The following is a 19,819-nucleotide window of genomic DNA, read 5'->3' as shown; positions in this document are numbered from 1 at the left end:
TATATTTACATATATGTACTTTGGTTTAATATTTTATTTTGTTGAATAGCAACACTGACAGCAGTTTGGGAAAGAATGGAGTTGGTTAATTAGAAAAGCAAATGGAGTGTTGGCCTTTATCTCCAGAGGCTGGAATACAAAGTGCTGGAAGTTACATTACAGATGTACAGAGCTCTGATTGACCCTATCCATAGTAACTGTGTTCAGTTCTGGCCAACAGGAAGGCTATATTGTCACTGGAGAAACTGCAGATTCACCAGAATGATACCTGCCCCACCTGTGCAATAAAGGTACAGCAGTTATCATGGGCGATTTTAATCTACATATTGATTGGACTAATCAAACTGGTAGCAATGCGGTGGAGGAAGATTTCCTGGAGTGTATTAGGGATAGTTTTCTAGACCAATATGTCAAGGAACCAACTAGAGGGCTGTCCATCCTAGACTGGGTGATGTGTAATGAGAAAGGACTAATTAACAATCTTGTTGTGCAAGGCCCCTTGGGGAAGAGTAACCATAATATGGTAGAATTCTTTATTAAGATGGAGAGTGGCACAGTTAATTCAGAGACTAGGGTCTTGAATTTAAGGAAAGGTAACTTCGATGGTATGAGACGTGAATTGGCTAGAATAAACTGGCGAGTGATACTTAAAGGGTTGATGGTGGACAGGCAATGGCAAACATTTAAAGATCACATGGATGAACTTCAGCAATTGTACATCCCAGTCTGCAGTAAAAATAAAACTGGGAAGGTGGCTCAACCGTGGCTAACGAGGGAAATTAAGGAAATCCAAGGAAGAGGCATATAAATTGGCCAGAAAAAGCAGCAAACCTGAGGACTGGGAGAATTTTGTAATTCAGCAGAGGAGGACAAAGGGTTTAATTAGGAGGGGGAAAATAGAGTATGAGAGGAAGCTTGCTGGGAACATAAAAACTGACTGCAAAAACTTCTATAGATATGTGAAGAGAAAAAGATTAGTGAAAACAAACGTAGGTCCCTTGCAGTCAGATTCAGGTGAATTTATAATGAGGAACAAAGAAATGGTGGACCAGTTAAACAAATACTTTGGTTCTGTCTTCGTGAAGGAAGACACAAATAACCTTCCGGAAAAACTGGGGGACCGAGGGTCTAGTGAGAAGGAGGAACTGAAAGAAATCCTTATTGGGCGGGAAATTGTGTTCGGGAAATTGATAGGATTAAATGCCGATAAATCCCTGAGGCCTGATAGTCTGCATCCCAGAGTACTTGAGGAAGTAGCCCTAGAAATAGTGGATGCATTGGTGATCATTTTCCAACAGTCTATCGACTCTGGATCAGTTCCTATGGACTGGAGGGTAGCTAATGTAACACCACTTTTTAAGAAAGGAGGGAGAGAGAAAACGGGTAATTAAAGACCGGCTAGTCTGACATCAGTAGTGGGGAAAATGTTGGAATCAATTATTAAAGATGAAATAGCAGCACATTTGGAAAGCAATGACGGGATCGTTCCAAGTTAGCATGGATTTATGAAAGGGAAATCATGCTTGACAAATCTAGAATTTTTTGAGGATGTAACTAGTAGAGTGGACAAGGAAGAACCAGTGGATGTGGTGTATTTGGACTTTGAAAAGGCTTTGGACAAGGTCCCATACAAGAGATTAGTGTGCAAAATCAGAGCACATGGTATTGGAGGTAATGTACTGACATGGATAGAGAATTAGTTGGCAGACAGGAAGCAGTGAGTCGGGATAAACTGGTCCTTTTCAGAATGGCAGGCAGTGACTAGTGGGGTGCCGCAGAGCTCAGTGCTGGGACCCCAGCTATTTACAATATACATTAATGATTTGGATGAGGGAATTGAGTGTAATATCTCCAAGTTTGCAGATGACACTAAGCTGGGTGGTGGTGTGAGCTGTGAGGAGGACGCTAAAAGGCTGCAGGGTGACTTGGACAGGTTAGGTGAGTGGGAAAATGCATGGCAGATGCAGTATAATGTGGATAAATGTGAGGTTATCCACTTTGGTGACAAAAACACAAAGGCAGAATATTATCTGAATGGTAGCAGATTAGGAAAAGGGGAGGTGCAACGAAACCTGGGTGTCATGGTTCATCAGTTATTGAAAGTTGGCATACAGGTACAGCAGGCGGTGAAGAAGGTAAATGGTATATTGGCCTTTATAGCTAGGGGTCTTGAGTATAGGAGCAGGGAGGTCTTACTGCAGTTGTACAGGGCCTTAGTGAGGCCTCACCTGGAATATTGTGTTCAGTTTTGGTCTCCTAATCTGAGGAAGGACGTTCTTGCTATTGAGGGAGTCCAGCGAAGGTTCACCAGACTGATTCCCGGGATGGCAGGACTGACATATGAGGAGAGACTGGATCGACTGGGCCTATATTCACTGGAGTTTCGAAGGGTGAGAGGGGATCTCATAGAAGCATATAAAATTCTGAAGGGAGTGGATAGGTTAGATGCAGGAAGAATGTTCCCGATGTTGGGAAAGTCCAGAACCAGGGGACATAGTCTAAGGATAAGGGGTAAGCCATTTACATAAGAACATAAGAATTAGGAACAGGAGTAGGCCATCTAGCCCCTCGAGCCTGCTCCGCCACTCAACAAGATCATGGCTGATCTGGCCGTGGACTCAGCTCCACTTACCCGCCCGCTCCTCATAACCCTTAATTCCCTTATTGGATAAAAATCTATCTATCTGTGATTTGAATATATTCAATGAGCTAGCCTCAACTGCTTCCCTAGGCAGAGAATTTCACAGATTCCCAACCCTCTGGGAGAAGAAATTCCTTCTCAACACGGTTTTAAATTGGCTCCCCCCGTATTTTGAGGCTGTGCCCCCTAGTTCTAGTCTCCCCGACCAGTGGAAACAACCTCTCTGCCTCTATCTTGTCTATCCCTTTCATTATTTTAAATGCTTCTATAAGATCACCCCTCATCCTTCTGAACTCCAACGAGTAAAGACCCAGTCTACTCAATCCATCATCATAAGGTAACCCCCTCATCTCCGGAATCAGCCTAGTGAATCGTCTCTGTACCCCCTCCAAAGCTAGTATATCCTTCCTTAAGTAAGGTGACCAAAACTGCACGCAGTACTCCAGGTGCGGCCTCACCAATACCCTGTACAGTTGCAGCAGGACCTCCCTGCTTTTGTACTCCATCCCTCTCGCAATGAAGGCCAATATTCCATTCGCCTTCCTGATTACCTGCTGCACCTGCAAACTAACTTTTTGGGATTCATTCACAAGGACCCCCAGGTCCCTCTGCACCACAGCATGTTGTAATTTCTCCCCATTCAAATAATATTCCCTTTTACTGTTTTTTTTTTCCAAGGTGGATGACCTCACATTTTCCGACATTGTATTCCATCTGCCAAACCTGAGCCCATTCGCTTAACCTATCTAAATCTCTTTGCAGCCTCTCTGTGTCCTCTACACAACCCGCTTTCCCACTAATCTTTGTGTCATCTGCAAATTTTGTTACACTACACTCTATCCCCTCTTCCAGGTTATCTATGTATATTGTAAACAGTTGTGGTCCCAGCACCGATCCCTGTGGCACACCACTAACCACCGGTTTCCAACCCGAAAAGGACCCATTTATCCCGACTCTCTGCTTTCTGTTAGCCAGCCAATTCTCAATTCATGCTAATACATTTCCTTTGACTCCACGTACCTTTATCTTCTGCAGTAACCTTTTTTGTGGCACCTTATCGAATGCCTTTTGGAAATCTAAATACACCACATCTATCGGTACACCTCTATCCACCATGCTCGTTATATCCTCAAAGAATTCCAGTAAATTAGTTAAACATGATTTCCCCTTCATGAATCCATGTTGGGTCTGCTTGATTGCACTATTCCTATCTAGATGTCCCGCTATTTCTTCCTTAATGATAGCTTCAAGCATTTTCCCCACTACAGATGTTAAACTAACCAGCCTATAGTTACCTGCCTTTTGTCTGCCCCCTTTTTTGAACAGAGGCGTTACATTAGCTGCTTTCCAATCCGATGGTACCTCCCAGAGTCCAGAGAATTTTGGTAGATTATAACGAATGCATCTGCTATAACTTCCGCCATCTCTTTTAATACCCTGGGATGCATTTCATCAGGACCAGGGGACTTGTCTACCTTGAGATCCATTAGACTGTCCAGCACAACCCCCCTGGTGATGGTGATTGTCTCAAGGTCTTGAGATGAGGAGAAACTTCTTCACTCAGAGTTGTTAACCTGTGGAATTCCCTACCGCAGAGAGTTGTTGATGCCAGTTCATTGGATATATTCAAGAGTGAGTTAGATATGGCCCTTACAGCTAAAGGGATCAAGGGATATGGAGAGAAAGCAGGAAATGGGTACTGAGGTGAAGGATCAGCCATGATCTTATTGAATGGTGGTGCAGGCTCGAAGGGCCAAATGGCCTACTCCTGCACCTATTTTCTATGTTTCTATGTGACAGAGACAGTAGGTGCCGCATTGGTCTCAGCAGTTACCTTAGAACTCACAGTGTGGAAGCAAGTCATCCTCGACTCCGGGGGAGTGCCTGAGCGACGGGACTGAAAGGATGAAATGAGGAGGACTGCTTGTACATACTGGGCTTGTATTCCCTATAGTGTCAAAGATTAAGGGGTGAATCTAATTGAGATGTTTCAGATGATTAATGGAATTGATGAGGTAGATCAAGGGGAGCTATTTCTTCCGATGGGAGAGCCCAGCACAAGGAAACATGGCCTTAAATTGAGAGCTAGGTCATTCAGGGCGCTGTCACACAAAGGGCAATGCAAGTCTCGTACTCTCGCCCCAAAAGATGTTGAGGATTTAGAAAATTGAAAATTTCAAAACCGAGATTGATAGATGATGAGGCCTTGGAACCCAGGCGCGTAGATGGAATTAAGATGCAGATCAGCCATAATTTAATTGAATAGCAGTAGAAGCTTGAGGGGATGAATGGCCTCCTCCTGTTCCTATGTTCCTATGGTTGAAGTATCGGGCCAGGAGTGGATTATAGTGGACAATCAAGGGGCTATATATGTAGGGAGAAACGTAATACAATCACTATCACTAAAGAAGTCGTACTCGGTAAAATAATGGGACTAAAGGCAGACAAGTCCCCTGGACCCGATGGCTTGCATCCTAGGGTTCTAAGAGAAGTGGCTGCAGAGATAGTGGATGCATTGGTTGTAATTACCAAAACTCGCTGGATTCTGGGGAGGTCCCAGCAGATTGGAAAACCGCAAATGTAACGCCCCTATTTAAAAAAGGAGGCAGACAAAAATTATGAAACTATAGACCAGTTAGCCCAACGTCTGACGTTGGGAAAACGCTGGAGTCCATTATTCAGGAAGCAGTAGCGGGACATTTGGAAAAGCATGATTTAATCAAGCAGAGTCAGCATGGTTTTATGAAAGGGAAATCATATTTGCCAAATTTGCTGGAGTTCTTTGAGGATGTAACGAACAGGGTGGATAAGGGGGAACCAGTGGATGTGGTGTATTTGGACTTCCAGAAGGCATTCGATAAGGTGCCACATAAAAGGTTGCTGCACAAGATAAAAGTTCACAGGGCTCGGGGTAATATATTAGCATGGATAGAGGATTGGCTAACGAACAGAGAACAGAGAGTCAGGATAAATGGGTAATTTTCCGGTTGGCAACCAGTAACTAGTGGGGTGCCGCTGGGATCAGTGCTGGGGCCTCAACTATTTACAATCTATATTAATGACTTGGATGAAGGGACCGAGTGTAATGTAGCCAAGTTTGCTGATGATACAAAGATGGGTGGGAAAGCAAATTGTGAGGAGGACACAAAAAATCTGCAAAGGGATATAGACAGGCTAAGTGAGTGGGCAAAAATTTGGCTGATGGAGTATAATGTGGGAAAATGTAAGGTTATCCGCTTTAGCAGAAAAAATAGAAGAGCAAATGATAATTTAAATGGAGAAACATTGCACAATGCTGCAGTACAGAGAGACCTGGGGGTCCTTTGTGTATGAAACACAAAATCTTCGTATGCAGGTACAGCAAATAATCAGGAAGACAAATGGAATGTTGGCCTTTACTGCAAGGGGGATAGAGTATAAAAGCAGAGAAGTCCTGCTACAACTGTACAGGGTATTGGTGAGGCCACACCTGGAGTTTTGGTCTCCATATTTAAGGAAGGATATACTTGCATTGGAGGCTGTTCAGAGAAGGTTCACTAGGTTGATTCCGGGAATAAGGGGGTTGAATTATGAAGAAAGGTTGAGTAGGTTGGGCCTTTAATCATTGGAGTTCAGAAGAATGAGAGATGATCTTATTGAAACATAGAAGATAATGAGGGGGCTCGACAAGGTGGCTGCAGAGAGGATATTTCCACTCATAGAGGACACTAAAACTTGGGGACATAGTTTCAGAATAAGGGGCTGCCCATTTAAAACTGAGATGAGGAGGAATTTCTTCTCTGAGGGTTGTAAATCTATGGAATTCTCTGCCCCAGAGAGCTGTGGAGGCTGGGTCATTGAATATATTTGAGGCGTAGACAGATTTTTGAGCGATAAGGGAATAAAGGGTTATGGGGAGCGGGCAGGGAAGTGGAGCTGAGTCCATGATTAGATCAGCCATGATCTTATTAAATGGCGGAGCAGGCTCGAGGAGCCAGATGGCTTACTCCTGCTCCTATTATGTTAATGGGGCAGAAATTCCGGCCTCCCCAGGTCGGTACGGAGTGAGTACGAACCCTGGAAAGCATCACAAAAGCCGGTTTTCAGTGCACTATGTGCATGCGCTGAAAACCGGCTTTTCCGATCTGTCAAGCTCTGACTTGACAGATCTTGCGCATCTCTGGAGCGAGGACATTTGCAAGGGCAAGATTGCTCTAGGATTTACCCATATCTTGCCCAGCAAATGTCCTTGAAACTCTCGTGCCTGATAAATCATCATAATCATCATAGGCATCCCTCGAAATCGAGGAAGGCCTTGCTTCCACTCTAAAAGTGAGTATTTAGGTGACTGAACACTCCAATACGAGAAAAGCAGGTGTATAGCCTACTTTTACAGAGACAAACATTTTAAAATAAAATTATAAAAACACATTTTATTGTTTTAAAAACTCTCCCCACTACGATAAGTTTATTTTAAACCATAATTAAAAAACTTAAAGAAAAATTGGAAAAATATATATTTTTTAAATACATAAATAACTTTAATTTAAATTAATACAAATATGTGCTGTATTTTTTCTATCTTTTATCATTGGTTTTGTGTGTTTTGGGGGAGTTTCTCATTCATAATAATGGGAGTTCCAACTTACGGGAGTTCTCATTATTATGAATGAGAACATACTTTACCTGATTGGCTGCCCAGAACCATGTGACTGTAGCGCCAGGCCTGCATATGTCCCATTATGCACGTGCTACGACGCATCTTTAAAATGTTTTTTTACCCGATCGTCCGCGGGAAGCAGCCAACTGGGATTTCTGAGCCCTCATGTTTCCACTTTGGGTGCAATCGGCCTTCTGGGCTCAAACTGCTCAAATTGTGCTGGTTAAAAGTAGTGGCTCAGTAAACATTTGCTCAAGTTTCCACTCAAGCTCATTTGCATATCAGAGTAACATCTATATGCCAGCCCAATCGGGCAGCATTTTACAACTTCATTCTTTTTTTAAAAGGACATTAAAAAATATTCTTTGATGTATCGAAGAGCAGTTCTATTAAAAGCTGAAAATGAGTTTATCACACACACTAAGCATTTTTAATCACTGTCAATCCAGCACCTGTAACCTGCTTTTAAATAACTGAAAATGACTTTTAAAAAAAACTATACAGAACCATTTCAGAGTTACATTGGAGTACACTAATCAGTTTATTGGTAAATTGAAACAAAATGAATATTTAAAAGCATTTGTAACATGCCTCGTCATGTCCTTGCATCATAAAAATCAGCTTCATTTCAAAAGCCTCCTTGAGGGCCTACAAACAGGCGCAGTTAGCAGAAACTCACCAGGGTGATTTGTTGGCTACTAGCGCAATGTTTTGTTCAACTGGTGAGCTTCCCGTTATACTGGATATGTAGACACCATGGGGTGGAAATTGCCTCCTGCCAGAAACCGTGCACTCCCACCCTGTTCCCATGGTGTTTACCGCAGCTGCGGTTCAGGTCACCTCTTGAGCGACATTCGGCTGTGTTTTTTTCTCTTACGATTGAGAAGTCGGTCTTAATGGGGGCGGTGAGTACATGAGAGGGGCGGATACAGGGCAGTGAGTACACGAGAGGGGTGGATACAGGGCAGTGAGTACACGAGAGGGGCGGATACAGGGCAGTGAGTACACGAGAGGGGAGTATACAGGGCAGTGAGTACATGAGAGGAGCGGATACAGGGCAGTGAGTACATGAGAGGAGCGGATACAGGGCGGTGTGTACATAAGAGGGGCGGATACAGGGCGGTGAGTACACGAGAGGGGAGCATACGGGGCGGTGAGTACATGAGAGGCGGATACAGGGCAGTGAGTACACGAGAGGGGAGCATACAGGGCGGTGACATCACCTGAGAGGCGGATACGGGGCGGTGACATCACCTGAGGGGCGGATACAAGGCGGTGACATCACCTGAGGGGCGGATACGGGGCGGTGACATCACCTGAGGGGCGGATACAGGGCGGTGACATCACCTGAGGGGCGGATACAGGGCGGTGACATCACCTGAGGGGCGGATACGGGGCGGTGACATCACCTGAGGGGCAGAAGTTGGCTGCGGAGCGGAGTCACCGTTGTGATGACATCACCATAGCTCTCCCCTTCACATAAAGGGGCGAGCCTGCACGATGGTTTAACTTCGGTCCATTGGGCCAGCAGGGAGGGTTTCGGCCGGGCCAGTGGCCTGGCACCCAAGAGGGGGTACTAGGCTGCCTGTTGGCGGACGGCTGAACCCCGGGGGCATAACTGTTTAGCCTGACATGGCAGTTGGCCCACAAAAAAAACCCATTGCAGCGGCAGTGTGCCCTTCCCTTTAAGGGAAGCCGCCCCACCACTGCAGAAGGCCTCAGCCTCACTGGACCACCGGGAAAAGCTTGTTTTGGCACCGCCAGGTGGGCTGAAGGTTTTTCGAGGGGAATGTTGCCGTCGGTGGGGGGTGGGGGTTAGATCGGCGGTGTGCACGGTGATGATGCGGTAACATGGATCGGCAGCAGCGCAGCGGTAAGGGGGAGATCGGGGCACCACCAGCAAAACCTCAGGAGGGCAGCCATTCCACCACAAGCCTGCGGCCCCTCCACTCCGCAGCATGGCTGCCAATTTGTGGAGGTAACGGGCCTCAAGGAAAGGGGCAATTTCGGCATAAAGTGTGTCGAGAAACCTGATCACAGGAGGTAAGGCCTTGTAGACAGGAAGTGTGCACAGAAGGTTTGTAACATTACCAGCCAATCTCGTGTGCCACTCCACAGGGTAAATGCAGAAGATGGTCTCTATTACATACAGACAATGACGGACAGTTAAAGACCACCTGGTCCATCCAGCCTGACCCACACAATCCCGATACCTTGTGTATCACAACATATACACTCCACCCCATCCCAAACCCTGTGACCATGTGATCTCCTGGGATAGGCAAACAAACCCAGGCCAATTTGGGAAAAATCAGGGAAATTCCCCTCTGACCCATCTAGGCGATCGAAACTAGTCCACGATATCACTCTGGCCATTAAATTCCCTGCAGTATCTACCTTCTGTACGAGGTGATCTCCGCCACAGCCAGAAACAAATCCAGTTTTTGCTTGAAGGAGTTCAGTGAATCTGCATCCACCACATGGAACGGCAGCTTGTTCCAGAGGTCTACTGTTCTCTGGGAAAAGAACCACTTCCTGACATCTAACCTAGATCTAGCCTTATACAACTTAAATGTGTGTTCCCTGGTCCCGCCTAACCTATTTAATTGAAATAAATGGTCAGCTGGTACACCGTCCATTCCCTTCATTATCTTATAAACCTCAAATCATGTCCCCCTAAGTCTACGCTGCTGTAAGGTATAAAGTCCCAACTCTTATAACCTATCTGGATAACTAAGATGCTTTCGACTTGGAATTAGTCTAGTGGTCCTCTTCTGCACCCTTTCCCGAGCCTCAATATCACCCACCGTGTGAGGAGACCAAAACTGGACACAGTATTCCAAGTGCGGCCTGACTAAGGTCTTGTACAAGGACAGACAGTACGCCTCGTCTTATACTCAATTGTTCTATGGATACACCCCAACACCCCTATCGCTGCACCGCATTGCTCGTGTACCTTTAAGGATGTATGCACTAGATTGCCCAAATCTCTTTCTATCTCCACCATCTTTAATGCCTTTCCCTGGAGAGTGTATAAACGTTGAGCATTTTCCCTGCCCACATGCATAATACTGCACTTATCTAAGTTATACATCATTTTCCAGTCATAAGCCCAGTCTCCCAACACGTTAAGATCTGCCTGAATCAGACAAGTATCTTCTTCAGTTCTAGCACCGCACAGATCTTGCTATCATCGGCAAATTTGTGAATTGTGCCACCAACCCGTGAATCTAGATCATTAACAAAAATAATAAATAGCAACGGTCCCAACACTGATCCCTGCGGGACACCACTGGTGACTGGTCTCCAAACAGATCCCAATCCATCTATAACTGCTCTTTACCTGTGTCCTGTCAGCCAGTTCTGTATCCAGCTCAATATATTTCCACTAATACATAAGAACATAAGAAATAGGCCATACGGCTCCTCGAGTCTGCTCCGCCATTCAATAAAATCATGTCTGATCCGATCATGGACTCAGGTCCACTTCCCTGCCCGCTCCCCATAACCCCTTATCCCCTTATCGTTTAACAAACTGTCTATTTCTGTCTTAAATTTATTCAATGACCCAGCTTCCACAGCTCTCTGAGGCAGCGAATTCCACAGATTTACAACCCTCTGAGAAAAGAAATTCCTCATCTCAGTTTTAAATGGGCGGCCCCTTATTCTAAGACCATGCCCTCTAGTTCTAGTCTCCCCCATCAGTGGAAACATCCTCTCTGCATCCACCTTGTCAAGCCCCCTCATAATCTTATACGTTTCAATAAGATCACCTCTCATTCTTTGGAATTCCAATGAGGCCCAACCTACTCAACCTTTCCTCATAAGTCAACCCCCTCATCTCCAGAATCAACCAAGTGAACCTTCTCTGAATTGCCTCTAAAGCAAGTATATCCTTTCGTAAATATGGAAACCAAAACTGCACGCAGTATTCCAGGTGTGGCCTCACCAATACCCTGTATAGCTGTAGCAAGACTTCCCTGCTTGTATAATAAAGGCCAAGTTACCATTGGCCTTCCTGATCACTTGCTGTACCTGCATACTATCCTTTTGTGTTTCATGCACAAATATCCCCAGGTCCTCCTGTACTGCAGCACTTTGCAAACTTTCCCCATTTAAATAATAACTTGCTCTTGGATTTTTTTGCCAAAGTGCATGATCTCACACTTTCCAACACTTTCCAATATTTTACTCCATCTGCCAAATTTTTGCCCACTCACTTAGCCTTTTGCAGATTTTTGTGTCCTCCTCACACATTGCTTTTCCTCCCATCTTTGTATCATCAGCAAACTTGGCTACGTTACACTCAGTCCCTTCTTCCAAGTCGTTAATATAGATTGTAAATAGTTGGGGTCCCAGCACTGATCCCTGCGGCACCCCACTAGTTACTGATTGCCAACCCGAGAATGAACCATTTATCCTGACTCTCTGTTAGGTAGCCAATCCTCTATCCATGCTAATATATTGCCCCCAACCCCGTGAACTTTTATCTTGTGCAGTAACCTTTTATGTGGCACCTTGTCAAATGCCTTCTGGAAGTCCAAATATACCAGAGACTCAGATCTTATAGAGAAGCCTCTTGTGCGATACCTTGTCAAAAACCTTTTGGAAATCTAAGTAGACAATGTCTGCTGGGCTTCCCTCATCCGCCAACTTTGTAACTTCAAAAAATACAATTAGATTTGTGAGACATGAACTCTTTTTTTTATGAAGCCATGTTGGGTGTCCCGAATATGCCCCTCCCTATCCAAGTATTCACATATTGCATCCCTTATGATTCTTTCAAGCATCTTCCCTATTACTGATGTTAAACTGATGGGCCAATAGTTACCCGGTTCTGCAAAGCATATGTCCCATCTCCCGGAGGGGCTCACACAGCACATGTCCCATCTCCCAGAGGACTCTCACACAGCACATGTCCCATCTCCCGGAGGACCCTCACACAGCACATGTCCCATCTCCCAGAGGGGCTCACACAGCACATGTCCCATCTCCCGGAGGACCCTCACACAGCACATGTCCCATCTCCCGGAGGGGCTCACACAGCACATGTCCCATCTCCCGGAGGACTCTCACACAGCACATGTCCCATCTCCCGGAGGACCCTCATACAGCACATGTCCCATCTCCCAGAGGGGCTCACACAGCACATGTCCCATCTCCCGGAGGACCCTCACACAGCACATGTCCCATCTCCCGGAGGGGCTCACACAGCACATGTCCCATCTCCCGGAGGACCCTCACACAGCTCATGTCCCATCTCCCGGAGGGGCTCACACAGCACATGTCCCATCTCCCGGAGGACCCTCACACAGCACATGTCCCATCTCCCGGAGGATCCTCACACAGCACATGTCCCATCTCCCGGAGGGGCTCACACAGCACATGTCCCATCTCCCAGAGGGGCTCACACAGCACATGTCCCATCTCCCGGAGGACCCTCACACAGCACATGTCCCGTCTCCCGGAGGACCCTCACACAGCACATGTCCCATCTCCCGGAGGGGCTCACACACCACATGTCCCATCTCCCGGAGGGGCTCACACAGCACATGTCCTGTCTCCCGGAGGGGCTCACACAGCACATGTCCCATCTCCCGAAGGACCCTCACACAGCACATGTCCCGTCTCCCGGAGGACCCTCACACAGCACATGTCCCATCTCCCGGAGGACCCTCACACAGCACATGTCCCACCTCCCGGAGGGGCTTACACAGCACATGTCCCATCTCTCGGTAATCACGCCAGTTGAACCCTGGCGGTCACAGCTGTCCCGATGTTCTAAGGGAAGGAATGACTCCAGAAGATAAGTTCCAGTGATTTTCGTTGCACTATTTTATTAGAGTTTTAATTTTACTTGTGCTGTGTAATACATGGCGAATGTTTTTTGCGAGTTTGGGCCTGACTTTTTTTTTTATCACGTCGGCCTCTCTTGGGGCGCTGTGAAGCCAGTGTTTTATCGACGGATCTTTGGTACTGCTCCTGGTCTGGCCCCCAAGACTGCTGTGCAAACGCTCCCTGTAACGCCCCACTTCTGTTGGGCCTGGCACTAAAAATGTTCAATTCTCTAACACATCATAGGATTGCAATTCTCACGATTTTCTTCCAGCACTCCTTGTATTTACATAAAGGCAATTTAAAGGTCTCTCATCTAGTTTCTTTAAATTATTAATTCTTGTTCGCCTCCTATCTGGTTCATCTTCAGGCATAGCATCTATGTAATGAACATGTGCAGTAAGGCTAACTTTGAACTTATCTGCACTATTCACAGTAACTGCACTGTAAAAATTGGCTGTGAATGTTTTGAGCAGCCCATGGGTGGTGAAAAGTGCTATCGAAATGCAGTGTTTTAATCCGAAGGGGCAGGGAGCACCCAGACATTCTTGCAGTCGGGCCCCAATAGTGGGAAGGCCAGAAAGCGGGTTTTGTGACTGGCTCTGTGCTCACTCTCCAAGGTCTGGCAACGTAAGTCACCATATTCCTTTACCTGTGCAGGGCGTCACTATGGTGCGGTCAGCTGTGAGGGTTGCAAAGGATTCTTCAAACGCAGCGTGAGGAAACACCTGACCTACAGCTGTCGGAGCAGCCAAGACTGTGTCATCAACAAGCACCATCGCAACCGCTGCCAGTTCTGCAGGCTTCGAAAATGTTTGGAGATGGGCATGAAAATGGAATGTAAGTATGACCTGGATTGTAGGGAGTATTACACTGTACCTGGAATTCTCTCTCTCTCGGGGAAATATTACACTGTACCTGGAATTCTCTCTCTCTCGGGAAAATATTACACTGCACCTGGAATTCTCTCTCGGGGAAATATTACACCGTACCTGGAATTCTCTCTCTCTCGGGAAAATATTACACTGCACCTGGAATTCTCTCTCTCTCGGGAAAATGTTACACTGCACCTGGAATTCTCTCTCTCGGGCAAATATTACACTGCACCTGGAATTCTCTCTCTCTCGGGGAAATATTACACTGTACCTGGAATTCTCTCTCTCTCGGGGAAATATTACACTGCACCTGGAATTCTCTCTCTCTCGGGGAAATATTACACCGTACCTGGAATTCTCTCTCTCTCGGGAAAATATTACACTGCACCTGGAATTCTCTCTCTCTCGGGAAAATGTTACACTGCACCTGGAATTCTCTCTCTCGGGCAAATATTACACTGCACCTGGAATTCTCTCTCTCTCGGGGAAATATTACACTGTACCTGGAATTCTCTCTCTGGGAAATATTACACTGAATCTGGAATTCTCTCTCCGGGAAATATTGCACTGTACCTGGAATTCTCTCTCTGGGAAATATTACACTGTACCTGGAATTATCTCTCTCTCGGGGAAATATTATACTGTACCTGGAATTTTCTCTCTGGGAAATATTACACTGAACCTGGAATTCTCTCTCCGGGAAATATTACACTGTAGCTGGAATTCTCTCTCTGGGAAATATTACACTGTACCTGGAATTCTCTCTCAGGGAAATATTGCACTGTACCTGGAATTCTCTCCATGAAAATATTATACTGTACCTGGAATTCTCTCTCAGGGAAATATTACACTGTACCTGGAATTGTTTCTCGGGAAATATTACACTGTACCTGGAATTCTATCTCCGGGAAATTCTCTCTCCAGGAAATATTACACTGTACCTGGAATTCTCTCCAGGGAAATATTACACTGTACCTGGAATTCTCTCTCGGGAAATATTACACTGTACCTGGAATTCTCTCTCGGGGAAATATTACACTCTACCTGGAATTATCTCTCGGGGAAATATTATACTGTACCTGGAATTCTCTCTCCGGGAAATATTACACTGAACCTGGAATTCTCTCTCCGGGATATATTACACTGTACCTGGAATTCTCTCTCCGGGAAATATTACACTGTACCTCGAATTCTCTCTCCGGGAAACATTACACTGTACCTGGAATTGTTTCTCGGGAAATATTACACTGTACCTGGAATTCTCTCTCCGGGAAATTCTCTCTCCAGGAAATATTACACTGTACCTGGAATTCTCTCCAGGGAAATATTACACTGTACCTGGAATTCTCTCCAGGGAAATATTACACTGTACCTGGAATTCTCTCTCCGGGAAATTCTCTCGCTCCAGGAAATATTACACTGTACCTGGAATTCTCTCCGGGTAACATTACACTGTACCTGGAATTCTCTCTTGGGGAAATATTACACTGTACCTGGAATTCTCTCTCTCTGGGAAATATTACACAGTACCTGGAATGCTCTCTGTGGGAAATATTACACTGTACTTGGAATTCTCTCTCGGGGAAATATTACACTGTACCTGGAATTCTCTCTCCGGGAAATATTACACTGTACCTGGAATTCTCTCTCGGGGAAATACTACACTCTTCCTGGAATTCTCTCTGTGGGAAATATTACACTGCACCTGGAATTCTCTCTCTCGGGCAAATATTACACTCTACCTGGAATTATCTCTCTCTCGGGGAAATATTATACTGTACCTGGAATTTTCTCTCTGGGAAATATTACACTGAACCTGGAATTCTCTCTCCGGGAAATATTACACTGAACCTGGAATTCTCTCTCCGGGAAATATTACACTGTACCTGGAATTCTCTCTCTGGGAAATATTACACTGTACCTGGAATTCACTCTCGGGGAAATATTACACTGTACCTCGAATTCTCTCTCCGGGAAATATTGCACTGTACCTGGAATTCTCTCCATGAAAATATTATACTGTACCTGGAATTCTCTCTCGGGGAAATATTACACTGTACCTGGAATTGTTTCTCGGGAAATATTACACTGTACCTGGAATTCTATCTCCGGGAAATTCTCTCTCCAGGAAATATTACACTGTACCTGGAATTCTCTCCAGGGAAATATTACACTGTACCTGGAATTCTCTCTCGGGAAATATTACACTGTACCTAGAATTCTCTCTCGGGGAAATATTACACTCTACCTGGAATTCTCTCCAGGGAAATATTACACTGTACCTAGAATTCTCTCTCGGGGAAATATTATACTGTACCTGGAATTTTCTCTCTGGGAAATATTACACTGAACCTGGAATTCTCTCTCCGGGAAATATTACACTGAACCTGGAATTCTCTCTCCGGGATATATTACACTGTACCTGGAATTCTCTCTCCGGGAAATATTACACTGTATCTGGAATTCTCTCTCCGGGAAATATTACACTGTACCTCGAATTCTCTCTCCGGGAAACATTACACTGTACCTGGAATTGTTTCTCGGGAAATATTACACTGTACCTGGAATTCTCTCTCCGGGAAATTCTCTCTCCAGGAAATATTACACTGTACCAGGAATTCTCTTTCGGGAAATATTACACTGTACCTGGAATTCTCTCTCCGGGAAATTCTCTCCAGGTAAATATTACACTGTACCTGGAATTCTCTCTCGGGGAAATATTACACTTTACCTGGAATTCTCTCTGCTGGAAATATTACACTGTACCTGGAATTCTCTCTCTGGGGAATATTACACTGCACCTGGAATTCTCTCCCCGAGAAATATTACACTGTACTAGGAATTCTCTCTCTCGGGGAAATATTACACTGTATATGGAATTCTCTCTCCGGGAAATATTACATTGTACCTGGAATTCTCTCCACGGGAAATATTACACTGTACCAGGAATTCTCTCTCTCGGGGAAATATTACACTGTACCTGGAATTCTCTCTCGGGAAATATTACACTGTACCTGGAATTCTCTCTCTGGGGAATATTACACTGCACCTGGAATTCTCTCTCCGGGTAACATTACACTGTACCTGGAATTCTCTCTGCTGGAAATATTACACTGTACCTGGAATTCTCTCTCGTGGAAATATTGCACTGTACCTGGAATTCTCGCTCTGGGAAATATTACACTGTATATGGAATTCTCTCTCCGGGAAATATTACATTGTACCTGGAATTCTCTCTCCGGGAAATATTACATTGGACCTCGAATTCTCTCTCCGGGAAATATTACACTACCAGGAATTCTCTCTCTCGGGGAAATATTACACTCTACCTGCAATTCTCTCTCGGGGAAATATTACACTGTACGTGGAATTCTCTCTCGGGAAATATTACACTGTACCTAGAATTCTCTCTCGGGGAAATATTACACTCTACCTGGAATTCTCTCCAGGGAAATATTACACTGTACCTGGAATTCTCTCTCGGGAAATATTACACTCTACCTGGAATTCTCTCTCGGGAAATATTACACTGTACCTAGAATTCTCTCTCGGGGAAATATTACACTCTACCTGGAATTCTCTCCAGGGAAATATTACACTGTACCTGGAATTCTCTCTCGGGAAATATTACACTGTACCTGGAATTCTCTCTCGGGAAATATTACACTGTACCTGGAATTCTCTCTCGGGGAAATATTACACTCTACCTGGAATTCTCTCCAGGGAAATATTACACTGTACCTGGAATTCTCTCTCGGGAAATATTACACTGTACCTAGAATTCTCTCTCGGGAAATATTACACTGTACCTAGAATTCTCTCTCGGGGAAATATTATACTGTACCTGGAATTTTCTCTCTGGGAAATATTACACTGAACCTGGAATTCTCTCTCCGGGAAATATTACACTGAACCTGGAATTCTCTCTCCGGGATATATTACACTGTACCTGGAATTCTCTCCAGGGAAATATTACACTGTACCTGGAATTCTCTCTCGGGAAATATTACACTGTACCTAGAATTCTCTCTCGGGGAAATATTACACTCTACCTGGAATTCTCTCCAGGGAAATATTACACTGTACCTGGAATTCTCTCTCGGGAAATATTACACTGTACCTAGAATTCTCTCTCGGGGAAATATTATACTGTACCTGGAATTTTCTCTCTGGGAAATATTACACTGAACCTGGAATTCTCTCTCCGGGAAATATTACACTGAACCTGGAATTCTCTCTCCGGGATATATTACACTGTACCTGGAATTCTCTCTCCGGGAAATATTACACTGTATCTGGAATTCTCTCTCCGGGAAATATTACACTGTACCTCGAATTCTCTCTCCGGGAAACATTACACTGTACCTGGAATTGTTTCTCGGGAAATATTACACTGTACCTGGAATTCTCTCTCCGGGAAATTCTCTCTCCAGGAAATATTACACTGTACCAGGAATTCTCTTTCGGGAAATATTACACTGTACCTGGAATTCTCTCTCGGGGAAATATTACACTGTACCTGGAATTCTCTCTCTGGGGAATATTACACTGCACCTGGAATTCTCTCCCCGAGAAATATTACACTGTACTAGGAATTCTCTCTCTCGGGGAAATATTACACTGTATATGGAATTCTCTCTCCGGGAAATATTACATTGTACCTGGAATTCTCTCCACGGGAAATATTACACTGTACCAGGAATTCTCTCTCTCGGGGAAATATTACACTGTACCTGGAATTCTCTCTCGGGAAATATTACACTGTACCTGGAATTCTCTCTCTGGGGAATATTACACTGCACCTGGAATTCTCTCTCCGGGTAACATTACACTGTACCTGGAATTCTCTCTCGGGGAAATATTACACTGTACCTGGAATTCTCTCTGGCAAATATTTCACTGTATCTGGAATTCTCTCTGTGGGAAATATTACACTGCACCTGGAATTCTCTCTCCGGGTAACATTACACTGTACCTGGAATTCTCTCTCGGGGAAATATTACACTGTACCTGGAATTCTCTCTGGCAAATATTTCACTGTATTTGGAATTCTCTCTGTGGGAAATATTACACTGTACCTGGAATTCTCTCTCCGGGTAACATTACACTGTACCTGGAATTCTCTCTCGGGGAAATATTACACTGTACCTGGAATTCTCTCTGGCAAATATTTCACTGTATCTGGAATTCTCTCTGTGGGAAATATTACACAGTACCTGGAATTCTCAGTGGGAAATATTACACTGTACCTGAAATTCACTCTCTGCTGGAAATATTACACTGTACCTGGAATTCTCTCTGCTGGAAATGTTACACTCTACCTGGAATTCTCTCCCTGGAAAATATTACACTGTACCTAGAATTCTCCCTCGGGGAAATATTACACTGTACCAGGAATTCTCTCTCTGCGAAATATTACACTGTACCTGGAATTCTCTCTCCGGGAAATATTACACTGTAATTGGAATTCTCTCTTGGTGAAATATTACACTCTACCTGGAATTGTCTCTGTGGGAAATATTACACTGTACCTGGAATTCTCTCTCTCCAGGTAATATTACACTGTACCTGGAATTCTCTCTCGTGGAAATATTGCACTGTACCTGGAATTCTCGCTCTGGGAAATATTACACTGTATATGGAATTCTCTCTCCGGGAAATATTACATTGTACCTGGAATTCTCTCTCCGGGAAATATTACATTGGACCTCGAATTCTCTCTCCGGGAAATATTACACTACCAGGAATTCTCTCTCTCGGGGAAATATTACACTCTACCTGTAATTCTCTCTCGGGGAAATATTACACTGTACGTGGAATTCTCTCTCG

The 19,819-nt window shown here is 44.7% G+C and overlaps 1 protein-coding gene across 1 annotated transcript in view; it reads left to right on the top strand.

The window, feature by feature from the left end:
* Positions 1-19,819, top strand: part of LOC139276831 (nuclear receptor subfamily 2 group C member 2-like) — a 170,367-nt gene that overhangs the window by 29,310 nt on the left and 121,238 nt on the right. Inside the window, exon 5 of the mRNA XM_070894830.1 lies at positions 13,776-13,955. Coding sequence (XP_070750931.1) covers positions 13,776-13,955 — 180 coding nt within the window. The remainder of the gene's footprint in view (positions 1-13,775; positions 13,956-19,819) is intronic.

Source organism: Pristiophorus japonicus, chromosome 12 (genome assembly GCF_044704955.1).
Source record: "Pristiophorus japonicus isolate sPriJap1 chromosome 12, sPriJap1.hap1, whole genome shotgun sequence".
Classification (NCBI taxonomy): Eukaryota; Metazoa; Chordata; class Chondrichthyes; family Pristiophoridae; genus Pristiophorus; species Pristiophorus japonicus.
This window is presented reverse-complemented; position numbering and strand designations above follow the sequence as displayed.